Source organism: Notechis scutatus, chromosome Z, assembly GCF_049901735.1.
Source record: "Notechis scutatus isolate UNSWTSFEM ecotype Mainland chromosome Z, rNotScu1.2, whole genome shotgun sequence".
Lineage (NCBI taxonomy): Eukaryota > Metazoa > Chordata > Lepidosauria > Squamata > Elapidae > Notechis > Notechis scutatus.
The window spans coordinates 118,765,082-118,783,187 of record NC_142025.1 but is presented as its reverse complement, the minus strand read 5'-3'; the positions used below and the strand labels follow the sequence as shown (position 1 = coordinate 118,783,187).

At 46.1% G+C, this 18,106-nt stretch overlaps 1 protein-coding gene across 1 annotated transcript in view; it reads right to left on the bottom strand.

The window, feature by feature from the left end:
• KIF4A (kinesin family member 4A) overlaps positions 1 to 18,106 on the bottom strand; it is a 68,808-nt gene that overhangs the window by 38,729 nt on the left and 11,973 nt on the right. Inside the window, exons 4-14 of the mRNA XM_087946233.1 lie at positions 14,601 to 14,791; positions 13,612 to 13,701; positions 10,821 to 10,987; positions 10,113 to 10,207; positions 8,665 to 8,784; positions 7,481 to 7,656; positions 7,261 to 7,322; positions 5,392 to 5,524; positions 4,157 to 4,215; positions 3,051 to 3,156; positions 2,207 to 2,263 (exon numbers count right to left, since the gene is read on the bottom strand). Of these exons, the coding sequence (XP_087802359.1) occupies positions 2,207 to 2,263; positions 3,051 to 3,156; positions 4,157 to 4,215; positions 5,392 to 5,524; positions 7,261 to 7,322; positions 7,481 to 7,656; positions 8,665 to 8,784; positions 10,113 to 10,207; positions 10,821 to 10,987; positions 13,612 to 13,701; positions 14,601 to 14,791 (1,256 nt within the window). The remainder of the gene's footprint in view (positions 1 to 2,206; positions 2,264 to 3,050; positions 3,157 to 4,156; positions 4,216 to 5,391; positions 5,525 to 7,260; positions 7,323 to 7,480; positions 7,657 to 8,664; positions 8,785 to 10,112; positions 10,208 to 10,820; positions 10,988 to 13,611; positions 13,702 to 14,600; positions 14,792 to 18,106) is intronic.

Here is an 18,106-nt window from a genome sequence, read left to right as displayed (position 1 = left end):
GGATATGGAGTTACACTCAAAATTAAAGTGGAAAAAAACACTACAGGCTGATCCAACTTTGATGTAATGTCCTTAAAACAAGTCAAAATGAGGCTCAGTAGTGTGCGTGGCCTCCACATGCCTGTATGACCTCCCTACAATGCCTGGGCATGCTCCTGATGAGGTAATGGATGGTCTCCTGAGGGATCTCCTCCCACACCTGGACTAAAGCATCCCTCAACTCCTGGACAGTTTGTGGTGCAACGTGGCGTTGGTGGATGGAGCGAGACATGATGTCCCAGATGTGCTCAATTGGATTCAGGTCTGGGGAACAGGTGGGCCAGTCCATAGCATCAATACCTTCGTCTTGCAGGAACTGCTGACACACTCCAGCCACATGAGATCTAGCATTATCTTGCATTAGGAGGAACCCAGGGCCAACCGCACCAGCATATGGTCTCACAAGGGGTCTCAGGATCTCATCTCGGTACCTAATGGCAGTCAGGCTACCTCTGGTGATCACATGGAGGGCTGTGCAGCCCCTAAAGAAATGCCACCCCACACCATTACTGACCCACTGCCAAAACGGTCATGCTGGAGGATGTTGCCGGCAGCAGAACATTCTCCACGGCATCTCCAGACCCTGTCAGGTCTGTCACATGTGCTCAGTGTGAACCTGCTTTCATCTGTGACGAGCACAGGGCACCAGTGGCAAATTTGCCAATCTTGGTGTTCTCTGGCAAATGCCAAAAGTCCTGCACGGTGTTGGGCTGTAAGCACAACCCCCACCTGTGGACATCAGGCCTTCGTACTACCCTCATAGAGTCCGTTTCTGACCGTTTGAGCAGCCACATGCACATTTGTGGCCCGCTGAAGGTCATTTTGCAGGGTTCTGGCAGTGCTCCTCCTGTCCCTCCTTGCACAAAGGCGGAGGTAGCGGTCCTGATGCTGGGTTGTTGCCCTCCCATGGCCTACTCCATGTCTCCTGATATACTGGCCTGTCTCCTGGTAGCGCCTCCATGCTCTGGACACTATGCTGACAGACACAACAAACCATCTTGCCACAGTTCATTGATGTGCCTCCTGGATGAGCTGCACTACCTGAGTCACTTGTGTGGGTTGTAGACTCCTTCTCATGCTACCACTAGAGTGAAAGTACCGCCAGCATTCAAAAGTGACCAAACCATCAGCCAGAAAGCATAGGAACTGAGAAGTGGTCTGTGGTCACCACCTGCAGAACCACTCCTTTATTGGGGATGTCTTGCTAACTGCCTCTGCTTTCCACCTGTTGTCTATTCCATTTGCACAACAGCATGTGAAATTGATTGTCAATCAGTGTTGCTACCTAAGTGGACAGTTTGATTTCACAGAAGTGTGATTGACTTGGAGTTACATTGTGTTGTTTAAGTGTTCCCTTTATTTTTTTGAGCAGTGTATATTTCCAACCCAACTGTTAGGTGACTATCAGCTCCTAAAAGTGTTTGGCCACTTTTAATATGGGTGGGCTTCAATTCCCAGAATCCTCCAAACTGCAGCATGAATAGAATAGAATGAAATAGAATAAGAGTAGAATAGAATAGAGAACAGAATAAGAGAGAATAGAATAGAATAATAGTAGAACAGAACAGAATGACAGAGTTGGAAGGGACCTTGGAGGTCTTCTAGTCCAACCCCCTGCTTAGGCAGGAAACCCTATACCACTTCAGACAAAATGCTTATCCAATTTCTTCTTAAAAGCCTCCAGTAATGGAGCATCCACAATTTCTGGAGGCAAGTTGTTCCACTGATTAATTGTTCTCACTGTCAAAAAAAAAAAGTCTTAATTCCAGGCTGCTTCTCTCCTTGATAGGTTTCCACCCGTTGCTCCGTGTCCTGCCTTCAACTGCTTTGGAGAATAGGTGGACCTCCTCTTCTTTGGGGAAGCCCCTCAAATACTGGAAGGCTGCTATCACATCACCCCTAGTCCTTCTTTTCATTAAAGTAGACATACCCAATTCCAGCAACCATTTCTTATAACGTTTTAGTGTCTTTATATGTTTTAGCATGCTCGAACTGGCGGTAAAAGAAAGCCAGTGGTCAAGAATAACCAAATTCAGTCATGTGACCACAAAGGAGAGAGGTATTTTATGACAGACAGAAATGCTTTATGGGTCGCAAAGCATTCATCGCCACTGCAAACGTTTGTGAAAACATCTGGTTGGAAAAGGTGAGAACTACCTGTACTTACAGAATCAGCATGCTGTTCCTTTACATCCATGTGAGCTACAGGAGGAGGAATTTCTTTCTACAGAAAACACAGACAAAAAATACAATTTTAAGAAGGAAGGATGGAGGGCGGGAGAGAAAACAACAACGGATGTCTTTTTACAGAAAACATACGTGTGTGTAGATTGCTTGACTTCCTTACAAATACGGGAATTCTGGATCCTCTAACAAAGATTGAGAAGAGGAAGGTACAGGATTGAAAAGTTAACAGGGGACTTAGAGGAAGGAGTTGGCTGATATGGCAAAATTGACTATTTAATTAAAGAATACAAATGCTTTTCTTTCCAAAGATCTTGATAGGAATGGCCAGTTTATATTATGATGAAAAAAATAGAAGTGATTTGATGTAAATGCCTTATTATACTGCGACAGTGTCGGAAGAGAAAAATGCTTCTTTTTCCTTCTCTTAATCCTTCTTTACTTTTCTTCCCACCCCCTTTCTCCTCCCATTGGTTTCCTATTTTCTTTCCTATTTTGTATCTTATTTTATTGTAGAACTTAATAACAATATTAATGGCAAAGAGGAGAGGCAGGGAAGAAGGGAGGGAGAGGGGGAGAGAGAGAAGTTAACAGAGTTATGTGCCTCAGTCGCAACAGTGAGAATTGATTTTCAGCCCACGGAACACTTCAACGTTCAGGGAACCTTCCCCCATTTTAAGACTCAAAACTAGCAATGTGGCTCAAAACAAAATAAAAGGAGGTTATTTTCCAGGTTGGACCTCTCTAAGAACCATTTGGGAAATTGAGGCTGCTGACAGCTGGGTTCCCTTAAAAAGAGACCGGTGATTTGGGGGAATAATCCTCACCAGCAGCTGAGTGATAATTTGTTGCAGCTGCACTACTAGTTCTAGCTGTTCTTTCAGTTCTTTGTCCTCCACGGATGTCAGCAGCTTTTGCAGGTCCAGGTGTAACCTGAAATTTCAAGATGAAATAGAACTATAGGGCTGGGAAGGACCTCAGAGGTCTTCTAGTCCACCCCCTTGCTCAAGGCAGGAAGCGTACACCAAAACCTCCAATGTTGGAGCATCTACGACCGTCGATTATTTGTTCTCCCTGTCAGGAAATCTGTCCTTAGTTCTAATCTTAGATACTCGATGTTGCTCCCTTAAAAGTGAATGTTTGTTTGGCTGGTAGCCTGTGATCCCGGCTTTCTTTTCCCCCTTTGTCTAAACCAGTGTTTTTCGACTTTGGTCACTTTTAAGATGGGTGGATTTCAATTCCCAGAATTCCCCAGCCAGCATGTTACCTTTGACTTTGCCAAAGAGAGTCGGAAGTTGGTGCCTTTTTCCTTTTTTTTTCCTTCCATGACGCTATACCCTCTTTTCTCCTTCCTCCCTTCTTACTTTTTCATCTTTCTTTTTCTTTGTATTTTATACTGATAGTTTTAACGGAGCAATCCACCCATCTTAAAAGTTCCCCAGGTCGAAAAAATACGAGTGATCCTTGACTTACGACCCCAAATTGGGAACACAAGTCCCCCACGTTGCTAAGTGTAGGGGCGCTTAAGTGAGCCACACCCGATTTTACTTTTCGCCCCGGGGTGGTTAAGTGAATCGCCGCGGTTATTCGGTGAATTATGCGGCTGTTAAGCGAACCCGACTTCCCCCGTGGGCTTCGCTTTTTGGAATGGTCTCAAATGGCGACCAGGTCACCTCAGGATGCGGCAACCGTCATAAATACGGCTGCCAAGGGCCTGAAATTTTGACCAGGCGACTGTGAGGGAATGCTGCAACACTCCTGTTGTAAGGGGAGGGCCAGTCCTTACGTCCCTTTTTTTTCAGCGCCGCCGTAGCTTCGAACGGTTGCTAAACAAGGTCGACCCTGTATCGAGCTCCCTTTCCATATTTCTGACGCAGCGGTGGATCCCATGCAGCAAACGGTCGCTAAACAGGTGCGCGAAGGAGCTACTTACACTGTGTGTCCTCGGAGCTCTTCTAGCTTCAGGTTGATCCTCTTGTTCTGCTCTTCCTCCTGCGGAAATGGGAAAAGGCTTCGGATTATGAGGAGTTGCTATGGTGTTAGTTAAGAGGGGCCCTGTATAGGTAGTCCTCAACTTACGACCATGATTGAGCCCAAAATTCATGTTGCTAAGTGAGAAATTTGTGGGTTTTGCCACCATTTTTTGACTTTCCTCGCCCAGTTTGTTAAGTGAATCATCCTGCTTGTTAAATTTAGTCACATGGTTGTTAAGCGAATCCGGCTTCCCCGTTGGCTTCGTCTGAAGGTCGCAAAAAGGGATCAATGTGACCCCCCCCCCGGGACATTGCAACCGTCGTAAGTGTGAACCCGTTGTCAGCATCCGAATGTAAAACATGTGGCCACGGGGATGCTGCCATGGTTCCAAGTCTGAAAAATGGCTATAAGTCACTTTTTTTGGCACCGTTTTTAACTTAGAATGGTCACTAGATTAGATTAGATTAACAGTCGGAAGGGACCTTGTAGGTCATCTAGTCCAACCCCCTGCCCAAGCAGGAGACCCTACACCATTTCTGACAGATGGCAGTCCAGTCTCTTCTTGAAAGCCTCCAGGGATGAAGCTCCCACAACTTCCGAGGGCAACTTCTGTTCCATTGGTTGATTGTTCTCACTGTCAGAAAATTTTCTCCTTATTTCCAGGTTGAATCTCTCCTTTGATCAGTTTCCATCCATTGTCTGGCCTTTGGGTGCTTTGGAGAATAGCTTGGCCCCTTCCTCCTCTCTGTGGCTGCCCCTCGAATATTGGAAGACTGCTATCCTGTCTCCCCTGGTCCTTCTCTTCCCTAGATTAGCCAGTTCCAGTTCCTGCTATTGTTCTTCACATGTTTTAGCCTCCAGTCCCCTCATCACCCTGGTTGCTCTTCTTCTCTGCACTTTTTCTAGAGTCTCAACATCCTTTTTATAGTGTGGTGACCAAAACTGGATGCAGTACTCTAGGTGTGGCGTATTCTAGGTGTGACCTAAGGAATCTGTTGTAAGTTGAGGACTAGCAGTATTATTTTTCTTCATCTCCCTGTCTCTTGAAAACACATTCCAAATACAGGAAGGAAAGCGTAACACTTGATTGTGAATTCCTTTTTTTTTTTTTGGGGGTGGAGGAGGAGGTCCTTTAGCAGGAACTTCCTCCCCCAGCGTGGGAAGAGCAGCACTTCTGGTAGGTGTGGGCCTTACCATGATTCCCCTCTCCAATATCGGAGTAATCTGACCGAGCACGTCATTCAAGCTACGGCTGAGTTTTTCATTCTCTTCCAAGAGCGAGTGGTTTCTCTCCATCAGGGCTTGGAGGTTTTCTTCAGGTTCAGCACTGTTGAGAAGGGGAGGAGGGAAGAGTTAGACCTATCCCGATGCTCCAGAAATACACACACACACACACACACACACACACAGGTATGTCAGGGCTCTCCAAATTGGGCCACTTTTTAAAGACTGGTGGGCTTCGACTCCCAGAATTCTTTCCCCAGACGGCATGACGGGGCTGGGGGATTCTGAGAGTGGGATATCCACCAGTCTTTAAAAGAGGCCAGATTGAAAGAGCCCTGCTATTAATTGATACCTGCAGAATGGGAAAGACTGGCACTGTTTTCCCGTTTCTTTCCAGGTACGATTCAAGACCTACGTGGCAGGAGCCTGGCTACCTGAGGTTCACCTTTCCCTATCTGTCCTTTCAGGTCAGGTAGGGTGAGCCACGCTCCTAGTCCCTTTGCCCCCCTAATACTGCATCTGATGGGGGTCTAGAAAGCAGACTGGGGTAGCCCCTGTTCCCTATCAAACATCTTAGCTCTCTGAGGTTTGGCATGCCTCCATCCTTCTAACTTTCCTGAAGACTTAAAAGGGCCTGCCTTTTCTCTCCCAAGCGTTAACAGTCAATTGGACGATGGCACGTTAGCACGGATTGGCGCCAGGGTCTTGTGGTTTCAATCCCAAAGGTGCTTTTTCAAGAGGCAAATGGACTTTCTGGTTTTTCCTTGAAGACGAGGCCGTCTAGGTCCAAACTGAACAGCCCTCTCTCAACTGAGGGGGCAGGAGACGACCACATCTATCTCCCGTCTACAACTCAGTCCTTTCAGCAGATCTAAGGCGGCTCCACACCCATTTGCAATGCTCAGGTGACCCTGAGGACAGAGATAAACGTCCAGGTGACCTCAATGGCTCTCTGAAAGGATAAAAATGACCAGCTGTCTGCAAGGGATATAAATCCTTCCATTCCCCTCCAGCCAGCCAGAGCTGAAGAAGCTTCTTGGATGAGAAGCAAAATGTCTTCGAGGAAAAACCAAGAAAGTCCAGTTACCTCTTGAAAAAAACGCACCTTTCGGACAACCATGACCTGGATGACTGAGAATCTCCATAGACATTGTGGTTTTAAGATTTTACGTTTTAGCAGGTTGAATTTTATAGCTTTTAGAATGACTTGTTTTTCTAATGTTGAATGGGAAGTTGCCCCGGGTTAGTTGAAAGATGGGAGGCTGTTTTAATAATGTTTTAAATAATACACAGAGAGAAGATGGGCAGTTCCCTAAAAGTCACCCATAAGTCCCGTTTAGGCTAATGGCTTTATTTCCTATTCTGAGAGTGGGAAGAATCACTTAGTTTGGAGATAATGACTCTAGAAAAAATTTAATTTCCCTCCAACCATAAATCACCTACTTCAGAAGCCCTGTGCAATCAAGTTCAGGAGGATATTTATAGCTGAGGGTTGGACTAAGCTTGGTGGTTTTCTCAAAGACGGTTCATGGCTCAACTAGGTAACAACGTCAGTGCTACAAAAGAGGGGACTTTGTGGAGTGGAGGAGGAAGGGGTGGAGGAGAGGAAGCACTGTGAGGTCCCTGCTGGTCTCTAAGCTTGGTGATTTTGCTGCAGACCTTTCATGACCAAACAAGGTAACATCATTAGTGCTAAAATCTTTTTTCCCACCTTTATTTTATTAGGTCTGCAAGAAAACAACCCAGCTCAGAGAGCACCAAGGATACCACAATCAATACCGGGACGGGACGACAAAAACCTTCCAAGTCTCCAGGGACTTAGGGACCCTCATTCCTTACCGAAGAGACACCGGCAGAGTTCCCCCATGCGCTTGAAGCAGTAACACTTGCAATTCTTGGACCTGGAGACCAGAACAGAGACCCCAAGGGCCTGAATTTTAGGATTTTACCAGACTTTATCGAACTGGAGCTTGTCCCAAGTCAATGAGAAGACTTCTCACAACTTTATAACGCCCACCTCGCATGTCCGAGCCAACGTGCCAGACTGTGCCCGTCTTACCTGTTGCTTTAAGTGGGTGATTTCGGCCGCCTGAGGGTCAATATTCACAATTGGCTTGTTCTTTATTTTTCGGGCCCGATCGGCATAGCGGAGGGTGTTCAATGTCTCTTCAAGGTTGGAGTCTGCTGGGCTCACGCAGGCAATCATCAGCGTGTGGCTGTTGCCCCCCAAGGAGTCTGAAACGGAAACAGATTCGGTGGAGTTACTGAGACGAAGAGCAGCAAGAAGCCCGGTGGTCTCCGCTCCCTCCACAGAGTGGCCGGACCATCTGTAAGGCCTGCCTCCATTCTATTCTGACCCAGCTCCCGAACACAACAAACCCTCTGAAGTGAACTCAAAGATTCCTTTATTGGGAGCGGCGGCAGCCGGCTGGCTAACAAGTCCATCCATGCAGGAGATGAATAATTGTCATCTACACCCCCTGCCTTTTATCCCCAGAGCTAGAGTAGGGCTTCACTAACAGCGGGGGCTCTTCCATCCCGAGGACCGGCCCATAGATTTCCACTGCTCTCCTCTCCTCTGCCTTCTAACCATCTGCACGTCAGGCACTGGACCCTTCTTTTTCATCAGCCACCTCCAGACCTGGGGGCTGTTGACTCTCCATCTGAGGGCTGACAGAGGGCCCAGGCTCTGCCTCTCTCTCTGCCAGCTCCATTCTCTCTTCCCTCTCGGAGCTCTCAGGTTGCCTTGATGGTGACCCTGACTCCCATGCCTCTTCCTCTGATTCGGCTGCTGGAGAGGGTGGCGGCTGACAGGCCACAGCACGTTCAAAACTCAAGAAAGAAAACCCCCCCAACTCCATTGGATTAGAGAAGAGGTACTTTTACTAAGTGTGGTAGCAGTGAAAGCAAGGCAAGATCTGATTCAAAACGCGTGACTGTTATACACTAAAAGTCACCCCAAACCAACATCCAGTACGATGCTATGGGAAAACTCCTCTGCAGGTATTTCTCGCATCTGGCGTCTCAGGACAGTTGGCCTCGACAGAGTATAAACAATTCCTCTCAGTGGTGCCCTAATTCATGAATGCAAACCCCCCTCCCGGTTTTCATGGGACTACTAGACACCAGGTCGCTTCCCCATCCCAAATGCCCATCTCCTCCTCTCCATTTCTACGGCAGCCGAGAAAGCAAGCCTGCTGCAGAAACCTAGGCTGGAGATCCAGCAGACGCCATCATTCTCACCTTGAAGAAGTCTGGTTAACTTCGAGTCACGATAAGGGACAAAGCTGCCCTTCTTGGATTCGTCTCCCAGGGCGCTGATGACGTTTCCCAGGCAAAGCAGCCCTTTGTTGATGTTAATTCCTGCAGACAGTTAAGGAAGGAAATGGGTCATCAGATGCAATCCGAGCGAGACCTTCGTGTCCCTTCGGGAAGAAGAGACGGGTATGCTGGAACAACCCTTCTGCAAGGTACAGGCAGTCCTTGAATTAGGATCGTAACGGAGCCTGGAAGAGTTGACAGTTGTAAAGTGAGTCACTATGTAATCGGACTCGGGTTCTGATTTGTTTTTTTAACCTTTTTTGTGGCGGTCATAAATATCGCAGTCGTTAAGAGAACCCATGGTTTGCTACAGGTGTTTATGACTAAAATCGGAAGTGAACATCAATTTCGGGCAAGATTGCTTTGACAAACCCCCAAACGTATTCATGCAACCATGTGTGTGTGTGTGTGTGTGTGTGTTTTGTGTGTATATGTTTTAACTTTGAAACAGGTACTCCTCAACTTATGATAACTGAGCCCAGCATTTCCATCGCTAAGCAAGGCCGCTGTTAAATGAGTTAGGCACCATTTCCAACCTTTCTTGCCACAGTTGTTAAACGAATCGCTGCAATTGTTAAGTTAGTAACATGGTTGTTAAGAGAATCTTGGCCTCAAAATGGACCCACGTGTTCCTGGGATACTGCAACCTCATAAATGCGAACCACTTTGCAAGAGCCCAAATTTTAATCCCGTAACCATGGGAACGCTGCGACAATTGTCAGAGTGAAAACCGCTCATAAGCCACTTTTTTCAGTGCTGGTCATAACTTCCAACGTTCACTAGATGAATGGCTGTAAGTCAAGGGCTACCTATAGTAAGCAGATCTTGGGAGGTCAGTTGTAACTTCAAATGGTCACTAAGAGATAGTGTCATAAGTCAAGTTACTATCTGTAAACCAGCTCGTTCAGCTCTTTCCTTTTTAGTAACATAAAAGAAAAATTAAAGGGCCATTTCTCGGGGTTAACAACTGCTAGCAGTTCCACTCCACCAAAGAGATTTTTGCCTGGATTTGATAGTCCCAAAGACGCTTTTTTCAACAGGCAATCGGACTTTCTGGTTTTTCTTTGAAAACGTTTTGCTTCTTAGCCAAGAAGCATCTTTAGCTCTGAAGGGATGGAAGGGAACGGAAGGGTCTGACTCTGTAAAAGGATGCAAATGACCAGTTGTCTGCAGGAGTATAAATCCTTCCATTCCCCACTATCCAGCCAGAGCTGAAGAAGCTTCTTGGATGAGGAGCAAAACACCTTCAAAGAAAAACCAGAAAGTCCAGTTGCCTCTTGAAAAAAAAAAAAAGACACCTTTGGGACAACCACAACCTGGATGGTTGAGGAGCTATATAGATCTTGACCTGGTAATTTCCCCCTTTTTACCTTCTCGAAAACGGTTTCCTTCTGCTTTGGTCTTCTTTTGCCTCTCCGAACCAGCCAAGTCAACCAGATGCAATTTTGAAAGAAAGCTAACGTTCCTAAACCGGAAACATTCTGTTAACTCAGAAGGCAACCAATGGCAAAGGCTGGGATTTGAGAAAAGCTTTAATGTGGAGTATTTCAAACATTTAACTGGATCTCCCAGGGACCCAATTTAATTAAATTAGGAAACCCACGGGGGGCGGGGGGGTGTTCCTGTCTTTCAATATCTCTTGTGGTCCTAGAATAACTCCTATTTATTTAGATTTCTTTTTAATTCCACCTTTATCGTTTTTATAAACAATTCAAGGTGGCAAACATAGACAATCCTTTCTCTTCCTCCTGTTTTCCCCACCACAACCCTGTGAGTTGAATAGAGAGGGTTTGGCCCAAAGTCACCCAGCTAGCTTTTATGCTTAAGGTGGCACTGGAATTCACAGTCCCCTAGTGATTGGCCCAGTCACCTAGATGGCTTTCAGGCCTCAGGTAGAACTAGAACTCCCAGTTCCCTAGTGATTGACCCAAAGTAACCCAGCTGGCTTTCATGCCTGAGGTAGAATTAGAACTCACTGTCTCCTGGTTTCTAGCCTGGTGCCTTCAGCACTAGACCAAACTTATCAAAAAAGACTGCAAGCCCCATAAAAAGGTTGGTTATCCTGACACCTTTCTTACTTGTCAGCCTTGCTTTTCTGCTCCACGCACATGGTGAAGATGGCATGGGAGCGGGAGCTCTGCGTATTCATCGCGGTTGCTGCAACCGTTCGGGAGTTGTTGCCTTGTTCCAGGCAGAGGACGGTCTCACGTGCACTTGTCACCATGTGCTCTGTGAGACCCCAAATCTGTGGGTGGAAGCAAGAGAAAAAAAAACCTCGTGTTCCTGAGGATGGCATTCCTTATGTGTTCAGAACTACGCCGGGCTGCAGACTTCCGGTTTTCAGGGCTCCGGCGGCAGGCAGGAATCCGCGATCGTGCACGGTTTCTGCCTGGACTCGCCGCTGGAGCACCCCGAGCCAGTTGGCTACGGGGCTAAGCCACCCCGTAGAGGTGGTGAAGACGGGGGAGATCGCCAGCAGGATCAAGGAGAGCTGCATCTCTCCTCCTCAGCTGGCCAAACTCCCTTTCCCGAAGGCGGTAAGAGCGGCAGTCAGAAATGGCCGCCTCAAAGAAGTACTCAACCGGAAAAGACAGTGCAGGAGGAAGTTAAGAAGTGAAAGTTTTGGCTGACCGGGATAAAAAGCAACAACCAAGATACCCTGGAATTTAAATTTTATAAAAGATAACATCGCTCCCAAAGAAGGTTCGGAAGCAGCGAATGAAAGTGAAAAGGGAAAGTTTTTTTTTCACTCTCCTTCCTTACGTTGACAGTGAACAGAGATGAATGAGAAATCAGAAAATCCCGCTTTGGCATCAATAGGTAATTAAACTGGATAATTAAATGTCAAGGGGATAATAAGGATTTCTGAACACTAAAAAATCTTTATTTTTTCTTTGCTGTAAGTGGGAAGGGAGAAGAAAAGAATAAGAGTAGGATTTGGAAGAAGACTGCTTGAACTTGATTAAATCCTAACAAGACTTCTAAAAGATACATTTTAACTGGAACTTTGCAACTAAATAGTAACCCCAGGAAGAGAAAGTGAAAAAAGAAGAAAGTGTTAAAAGAAACAGCTTGTGTGTATTTGGATTGCTTGGTGACTTTGGGACTTTTGGAAATTATATTTGGATGACTAAAAACACTTGGGTGGTTGTTTGGAAAAATTTTTTACAATGGCATTACTTGTGGATGAACTGAAAATGGAATTTAAAAAATACAAAGAAGAGGAACAAGAAGGGAAGGGCTCTCTTGGCTCTGTTTTTCAATTCTTAGAAATGGCGATTTGTGTCTACAAGAAACAACAAGAAAAGACTGCGCAACAAGAAGATTGGGACAAAGAAGAAGCCATCTTTAATGAACAAGTAACTCTATCTGGGGAAGAAAGGGGAAAGAGGGAAAAGAGAATGGAGAATTTAAGACTTAAAAAAAACAGCCAAAAAAGGGAAAAATAATTTGAAAAGTGGACATAATGTTGGAAAGCAACAGAAAAGGGGAATACAGAAGAGGGAAATGGAGGTGGAGACAGGGGGGTAAAAGGGAGAGAGAAGAAGAAAGGGAAGAAGGAAGGGAAGAGAAGTTACAAAGGTTTGGAGCAAGATGTAAAGAAACAGGACTTATTTACAGATAATGGGTGAAAATTTAACTGAAAAAGGGATTCTGTAAAGGTACATATGATTGTATTGTTATATTTGTAATAGAAATAATGTTAGAAAATTGGAAACAATATATGATTAAAAAGTGGAATAAAATAGTCAGTGTAATTCAGTGAAACTTTTGTGAACAAAATAAATGAAATGAAATAAATGAGAGAATTGCATTAGGAAGGAATGGGAACATTTTAACTACTCAATGTTTTATAAAATATAAGTGAAGTGGGGGGGAAGTAACTGAAAAGTTTATAAGTGTTCCCATAGAAGTATGATACTTATTTGAAAAGTAATGTGTAAAATGTTTAAGATTTAAATGAATATTAATATTAATGATAGAATTGAATTGGCATGGATTGTTGTTTTAATTATATTATATATTTATATATATTTTTCTTTTCTAAAAAATACAGTGTGCAGTTTTAGAATGTACCAAGCAGAATCCGAATGGAAGTTATGTATTATATTAAGTGTTATAATTTTAGGGGAAAGATATAAAGGCGTCATACTCCAATCAGTGATTACAGGAGAAATTTTGTTTAATGAGAAAAGATAATAGACAGCTGAAACAGGACAGACAAAGAATATAAGTACAATGATTTGAATTGAGATGAAATAAACAAAATAAAATTAAGAAAGTTAAAAGAGGGGAGAAGCTATATAGAAAATGTAGAATGGTCATAAGATATGGAATGAAATATAAAAATGAGCATGAACTTGAATTTGTGTCTGTACGAAGAGATGTAACCCGGGATCAAGCTGCTTTCAAAAAAGATGTTTTATGTTTTCATGTTTTATGTTTTGTTTGTTTATGTTTGTTTTTAAAAATCAATAAATTTTTCACACACACAAAAAAAGAACTACGCCGGGCTGAATTTTGGCCCACGCCTGGGACTTTGTAAAAGGTTATTTTTATCCTCTTTCATGAAGACTTGTTTCAGGGCTCCAGCCCTCGAGTCACAAGACCGTGATTCCCCACTTGCAGTTATTGAGAAATAGAACCATCGGGCTGGAAGAGAACCCAGAGGGCTTCTAAATCTAGTCCAGCCACCTGCTCAAGGCAGGAGGCCTGAATAGTTGTCCAATCTCTCCTTAAACCCTCCAATGTGGGAGCATTTACAACGTCGTTCCACTGATTGTTCTCCCCGTTAGGAAATTTCTCCTTAGTTCTAAATACTCGATGTTGCTCCCTTAAAATTAGTAAAGTATTCAGAAAGAATCCTACCTTAATGTCTCCCTTGGGGTTTTCCCGAATGCTTATCTGAGCTCTTTCTTTGCCCGCTGCCAACAGATCTAAGATGTCTTCATTGTAAATCTGAAGGCATCAAAAGAAAATCAAGCTGAATAGAGCAGGCAATACATCAGGAGTGGGGAACTATAGCCCCTTTAAGGACCTGCGGACTTCAAATCCCAGGGTTCCCAAGCTAGCCAGGCTTAAATGACCTATGGCCTTTTAACTCCCAGGATTCCTGAGATAGCCATGCTGGCTCAGGAATTCTGGGAGTTGAAGTTCAGAGAATGTAAAAGGGCCATAGTTCCCCACCCCTGCAACAAATAAAAGCTGCATGGCCTTACATTAGCTGACGGTAGAATCTGTTTTCAAGTGAATTAACATAGAGTTTATAAGGAACTGTTTTAGCTTGGAAGCATAAGTCAATATCGACCAAACAGCTAGCTAGCTGGCTGGCTGGCTGCTTAAAATAAACACCTAGCCCTGATGAGGTTACCTAGCTAGTTCATGAACCGTCTGCAAGAAAACAGCCACGGTCAGAGGGCACCAAGGACCCCAGAGTCCTCCTCTTCCTCATCTCTGCCAACCCTCCTCCCTTCTAGCCCTGACGTTGTTACCTAGTGGGGTTATGAAATGTCTTCAAGAAAACAACCTAACTCGGAGCAATCAAGGACCCCCTCAGTCCTCCTCTTTCTCCTCATCTCTGCTAACTCCATTCACTTCTATCACTGATGATGTTACCTAGCTGGGTGGTGAAGAGGAAATCTGGAAGAGCAGTGCAGCAGTTTGAAAGTAAAAGTCCATTCCAACTCTTATCTTTAAAAGATTTGAACTAAAATACCAGAGCTTTTGCCCGGGAATATATTGAATTGGAGAATGTGATTAATTAATTACAGCCTTGTTTGAATTTCAAGAAAAAAAAACCTGAATAAGCAGACCTGTGACTCAGAGTTGGCATCCTTTGGCTCTAAATAGAAACTTACCTCCAAATAGGAGACTTTCAAGGTAAACTGCCAATCCACTTTCTGCTCCAGCTCTTGGAAAAGCATCATGATGACTCGTGGAATGGCTCCGACTGTGGGGTCGTTTTCTTGGTCAGTGGTGTAAGCCCCGCCCATGGAATAGGTCTTCCCGGAGCCCGTCTGCCCGTAGGCTAAAACTGTGGCGTTATAGCCTGGATAGTGAGAAAAGCATAGAATCAAGATCAGGTGAAGTATTAGTACTGCTTTATGAAACCCTCGTAAGACCACACCTGGAATCCTTCAACTGATTTTGGTCATCGTGCTACAAAAAAAAGATGTTGAGACTTTGGAAAAAGTCCAGAGAAGAGCAACTAAGACAGGGGTGTGCAAACTTTTTGGCTCGGGGCCTCATTGACTTTTAAAATTTGACAGACGGGCCGGGTCAGCACAAGATTTTTCGGGAATCGCCCCCTCCTTCTCCTCCTTCCCCTCTCCTCGGGAGGCCCCCTGAGTCAAGAGTTGCTACCGCCGGCGCAGCTCCGCGCGGCTCCAGTCCCGCGTTGCTTCGGGAATGGAAAGGCAAAAAGGAAGAGCCGCGGTGGCGCTTTGCAACGGGAGCAGCGGCACCGGAGGCTCAGGCTCAGCGGCTCCTGGTTTTGCCTTTCCCTTCCCAAGGCAATGCGACTGGAGCCACGCGGAGCTGCGCCGGCGGTAGCAACTCCTGACAGCCCCAGCCGGACACCTGAGCGGGAGCCCGGGCAGAACTGCCTGTTGCTGCTGCGGGCGCTGCTGCGGGCATATGGCTGCCCAAGTAAAGAACCGCACCAGCTCAGGGCAACTGTGAGGAGCAAGAGGGGAAGGCAAAGTGCTCATTTCATAGCAGTCAACTTCACTCTCTTTTGCTCCAGTTAGGTGCTCCCGGCATGCACAAGGAGCATGAAGGGAGGCAAACACCGCACGGATGCGAGAACTTTGCCCAAGACTTCTCGTGTATTCAGGGGCTACACCTCTCCCAACAATGAGTTGGTGGCGATCTAACAAAACGTCTTCCAGCTCTTAAAGATTGACTTTAAGAGCGCCCCCATGGAAGAAGCCAAGAACAAAAGTAGAGGCGGCGGGGGCAACAGGGGCATGTGATGGGTCCCTCCACGGTCCCCTCCCAGGTGAGAGTTAGGGCTTTGGCACCTACTTTTTTCCTGAGAGGTTCGTTGTCTGCCTCCCTTCATACTCCTTGTGGAGGGACACACATGCCCCGTCACCCCTGCCGCCACTACGTTTGCTCGGCTTCTTCCATGGGGGCACTCTTAAAGTTGACCTTTAAGTGGTCCCGAACATCCGCCCACCTGCCCGGCACCCGCCTCCCGGAGCACGCTTTCTTCCTTCTCCTGGAGAACGTGCCTCTTCCAGCCCGGCCTGGCCCGGCCAGCCAGCAGGTGACCACATGTCCTGGGGCTTGTCACGAGATGTCTGCAGCATGCTCTGTTCTATGTGTCAGGCACAGCAGGTCCGAGCAGCCGGCGCATAGAACAGGGTGGTGCTGGACCATTGGAGAAGCGGAGCAAAGCCGGAGATTAGTAGCTGCCTCTTTCGGCGCAGAAAGTTTCCCCCAACCAGCCGGCTGGTCTCCTTCTCTGCCTGTTTGTTCTGTATGGCCGAGAAGACCAACCGAGAAGCGTGCTGCCAGGCGGGGGCCACACGGCGCAGGGCAACACGCCACTGCCCGGCCCTGGCGAGGGAAAGCAGTGGGCGTTCCCCGGGCGGCGACCTCAGGCCCGCCACCAGGGAAGCGGCTGCCCAGCTCCGTGTTGTACGATTTTTTGGCGCGCGGCGCGGGGTCTCTTTTGGCTGGCCCCAATTTTTTTTTTCAGAGGGGAATTTTTTTTTTTCCAGAGGCGGGCCATATTAAAATGACCAACGGGCCGGATGTGGCCCACGGGCCGTAGTTTGCCCACCCCTGAACTAAGACGATCAAAGGCCGGGAGATTAAAACAGATGAAGAATGGCTGCAGGATTTGGGTTTGTCCAGTCTGGAGAAAAGAAGGACTAGCGGGGGACAGGATAGCAGGATTTCATAAATTTGGGGGGCTGCCACAAATACGAGGGGGGTCAACCTATTCTCCAGAGCACCAGAAGGCAGCCTAAGAAATAATGGATGGAAACTAATCAAGGAGAGAAGCAACCTGGAAGGAAGGAGAAACTTCTTAACAGTGAGGACAATTAACTGGTGGAACAACTTGCCACCAGAAGTTGTGAATCCTCCATCACTAGAGGTTATTCAGAAGAGGCTAGACAGTCGCTTATCTGAAATGGGATAGGGTCTCCTGCTTGAGCAGTGGGGTTGACTAGAAGATCTCCAAAATCCCTTCCAGCTCATTCTGTTCTATTCTATTTCCCCGTTGACTTTGCTTGCCAGAATGACAACTGTGTATGACCCTGGGACACTGCAACCCTTGTTAAGTACCCAGCAGTTGTCAAGGGCTTCAATTTCGATCAGGTGGCTCTGACGATTCTTAAGTGTTAAGTGTTGAGTTAAGTCACTTTTCCAGGGCCATTGCAACTTGGAACAGTCTCTAAAACAGGGGGTCGCCAACCTTTTGGACTTCAGGAACCACCAAACTCATAATTTTAGATCCCAGGGACCGCTAACTGGTTCTGTGGGCATGGCTTGGTGGTCATGTGACTGGCTGGTCATGGCTTGTATGTAAATATTATAAATATTTATATAAATATTGAATTTTTTATTTTTTTAAAAAGAGCAACTTTTACCCGAAATCAGGCAAAGCAAGTAGGCAGATTGAGTTGCTCACAGAATCAGATTCATTCAGAAATCTGCCATTGGCTAGCTCAGTCTGTCACATAAAATTTGCTAGCAAACAAACTCACAAAACTACCCTGTTTCTCCAACAATACGGCCTCCCCCAATAGGAAGTCCCAGCATGTTTTATAGGCATGAAATGAAATTAAGCCCCCCCCCAAATTAAGGCCTATATTAAAACATGCGAAATGGGGGAAATGGCGGGGGCTTGCTGTTAAAAGTACTTTTGTTGCACACCCGGATATGGTGCTGCCTGCGTTGACCCTGATACAAAATGCCCCACCAACGCCGAGGTCAACATCCAAGCCATCGCCGCTCGCCTGCCCGAAGATGCAAGGGGGGAATTAAGTCACCCCTGAAAAGACAGCCTAGCCATTTTTTCGGGGCTCAAAAAAAAAATAAGACCCGGCCTTATTATATGAGAAACACGGTAACTCACAATACACCATGCATGTAAATATTGAATTTTTTAATTTTAAAAAAGAGCAACTTTTACCCCAAATCAGGCAAAGCAGGCAGATTGAGTTGCTCACAGAATCATTCAGTGATCTATCTATCTGCCATCGGCTCGCTCAGTCTCTCAAATTTGCTTGCCGTGAGTCTGCACTGAATTTGCTTGCAAGCAAACCTTCAGTCCTAAGGGAGGTTCGGCTGTGCTTAAAGTAGAGCCAAGGATCTAAAGCAGGGGTGGGCAAACTACGGCCCGCGGGCC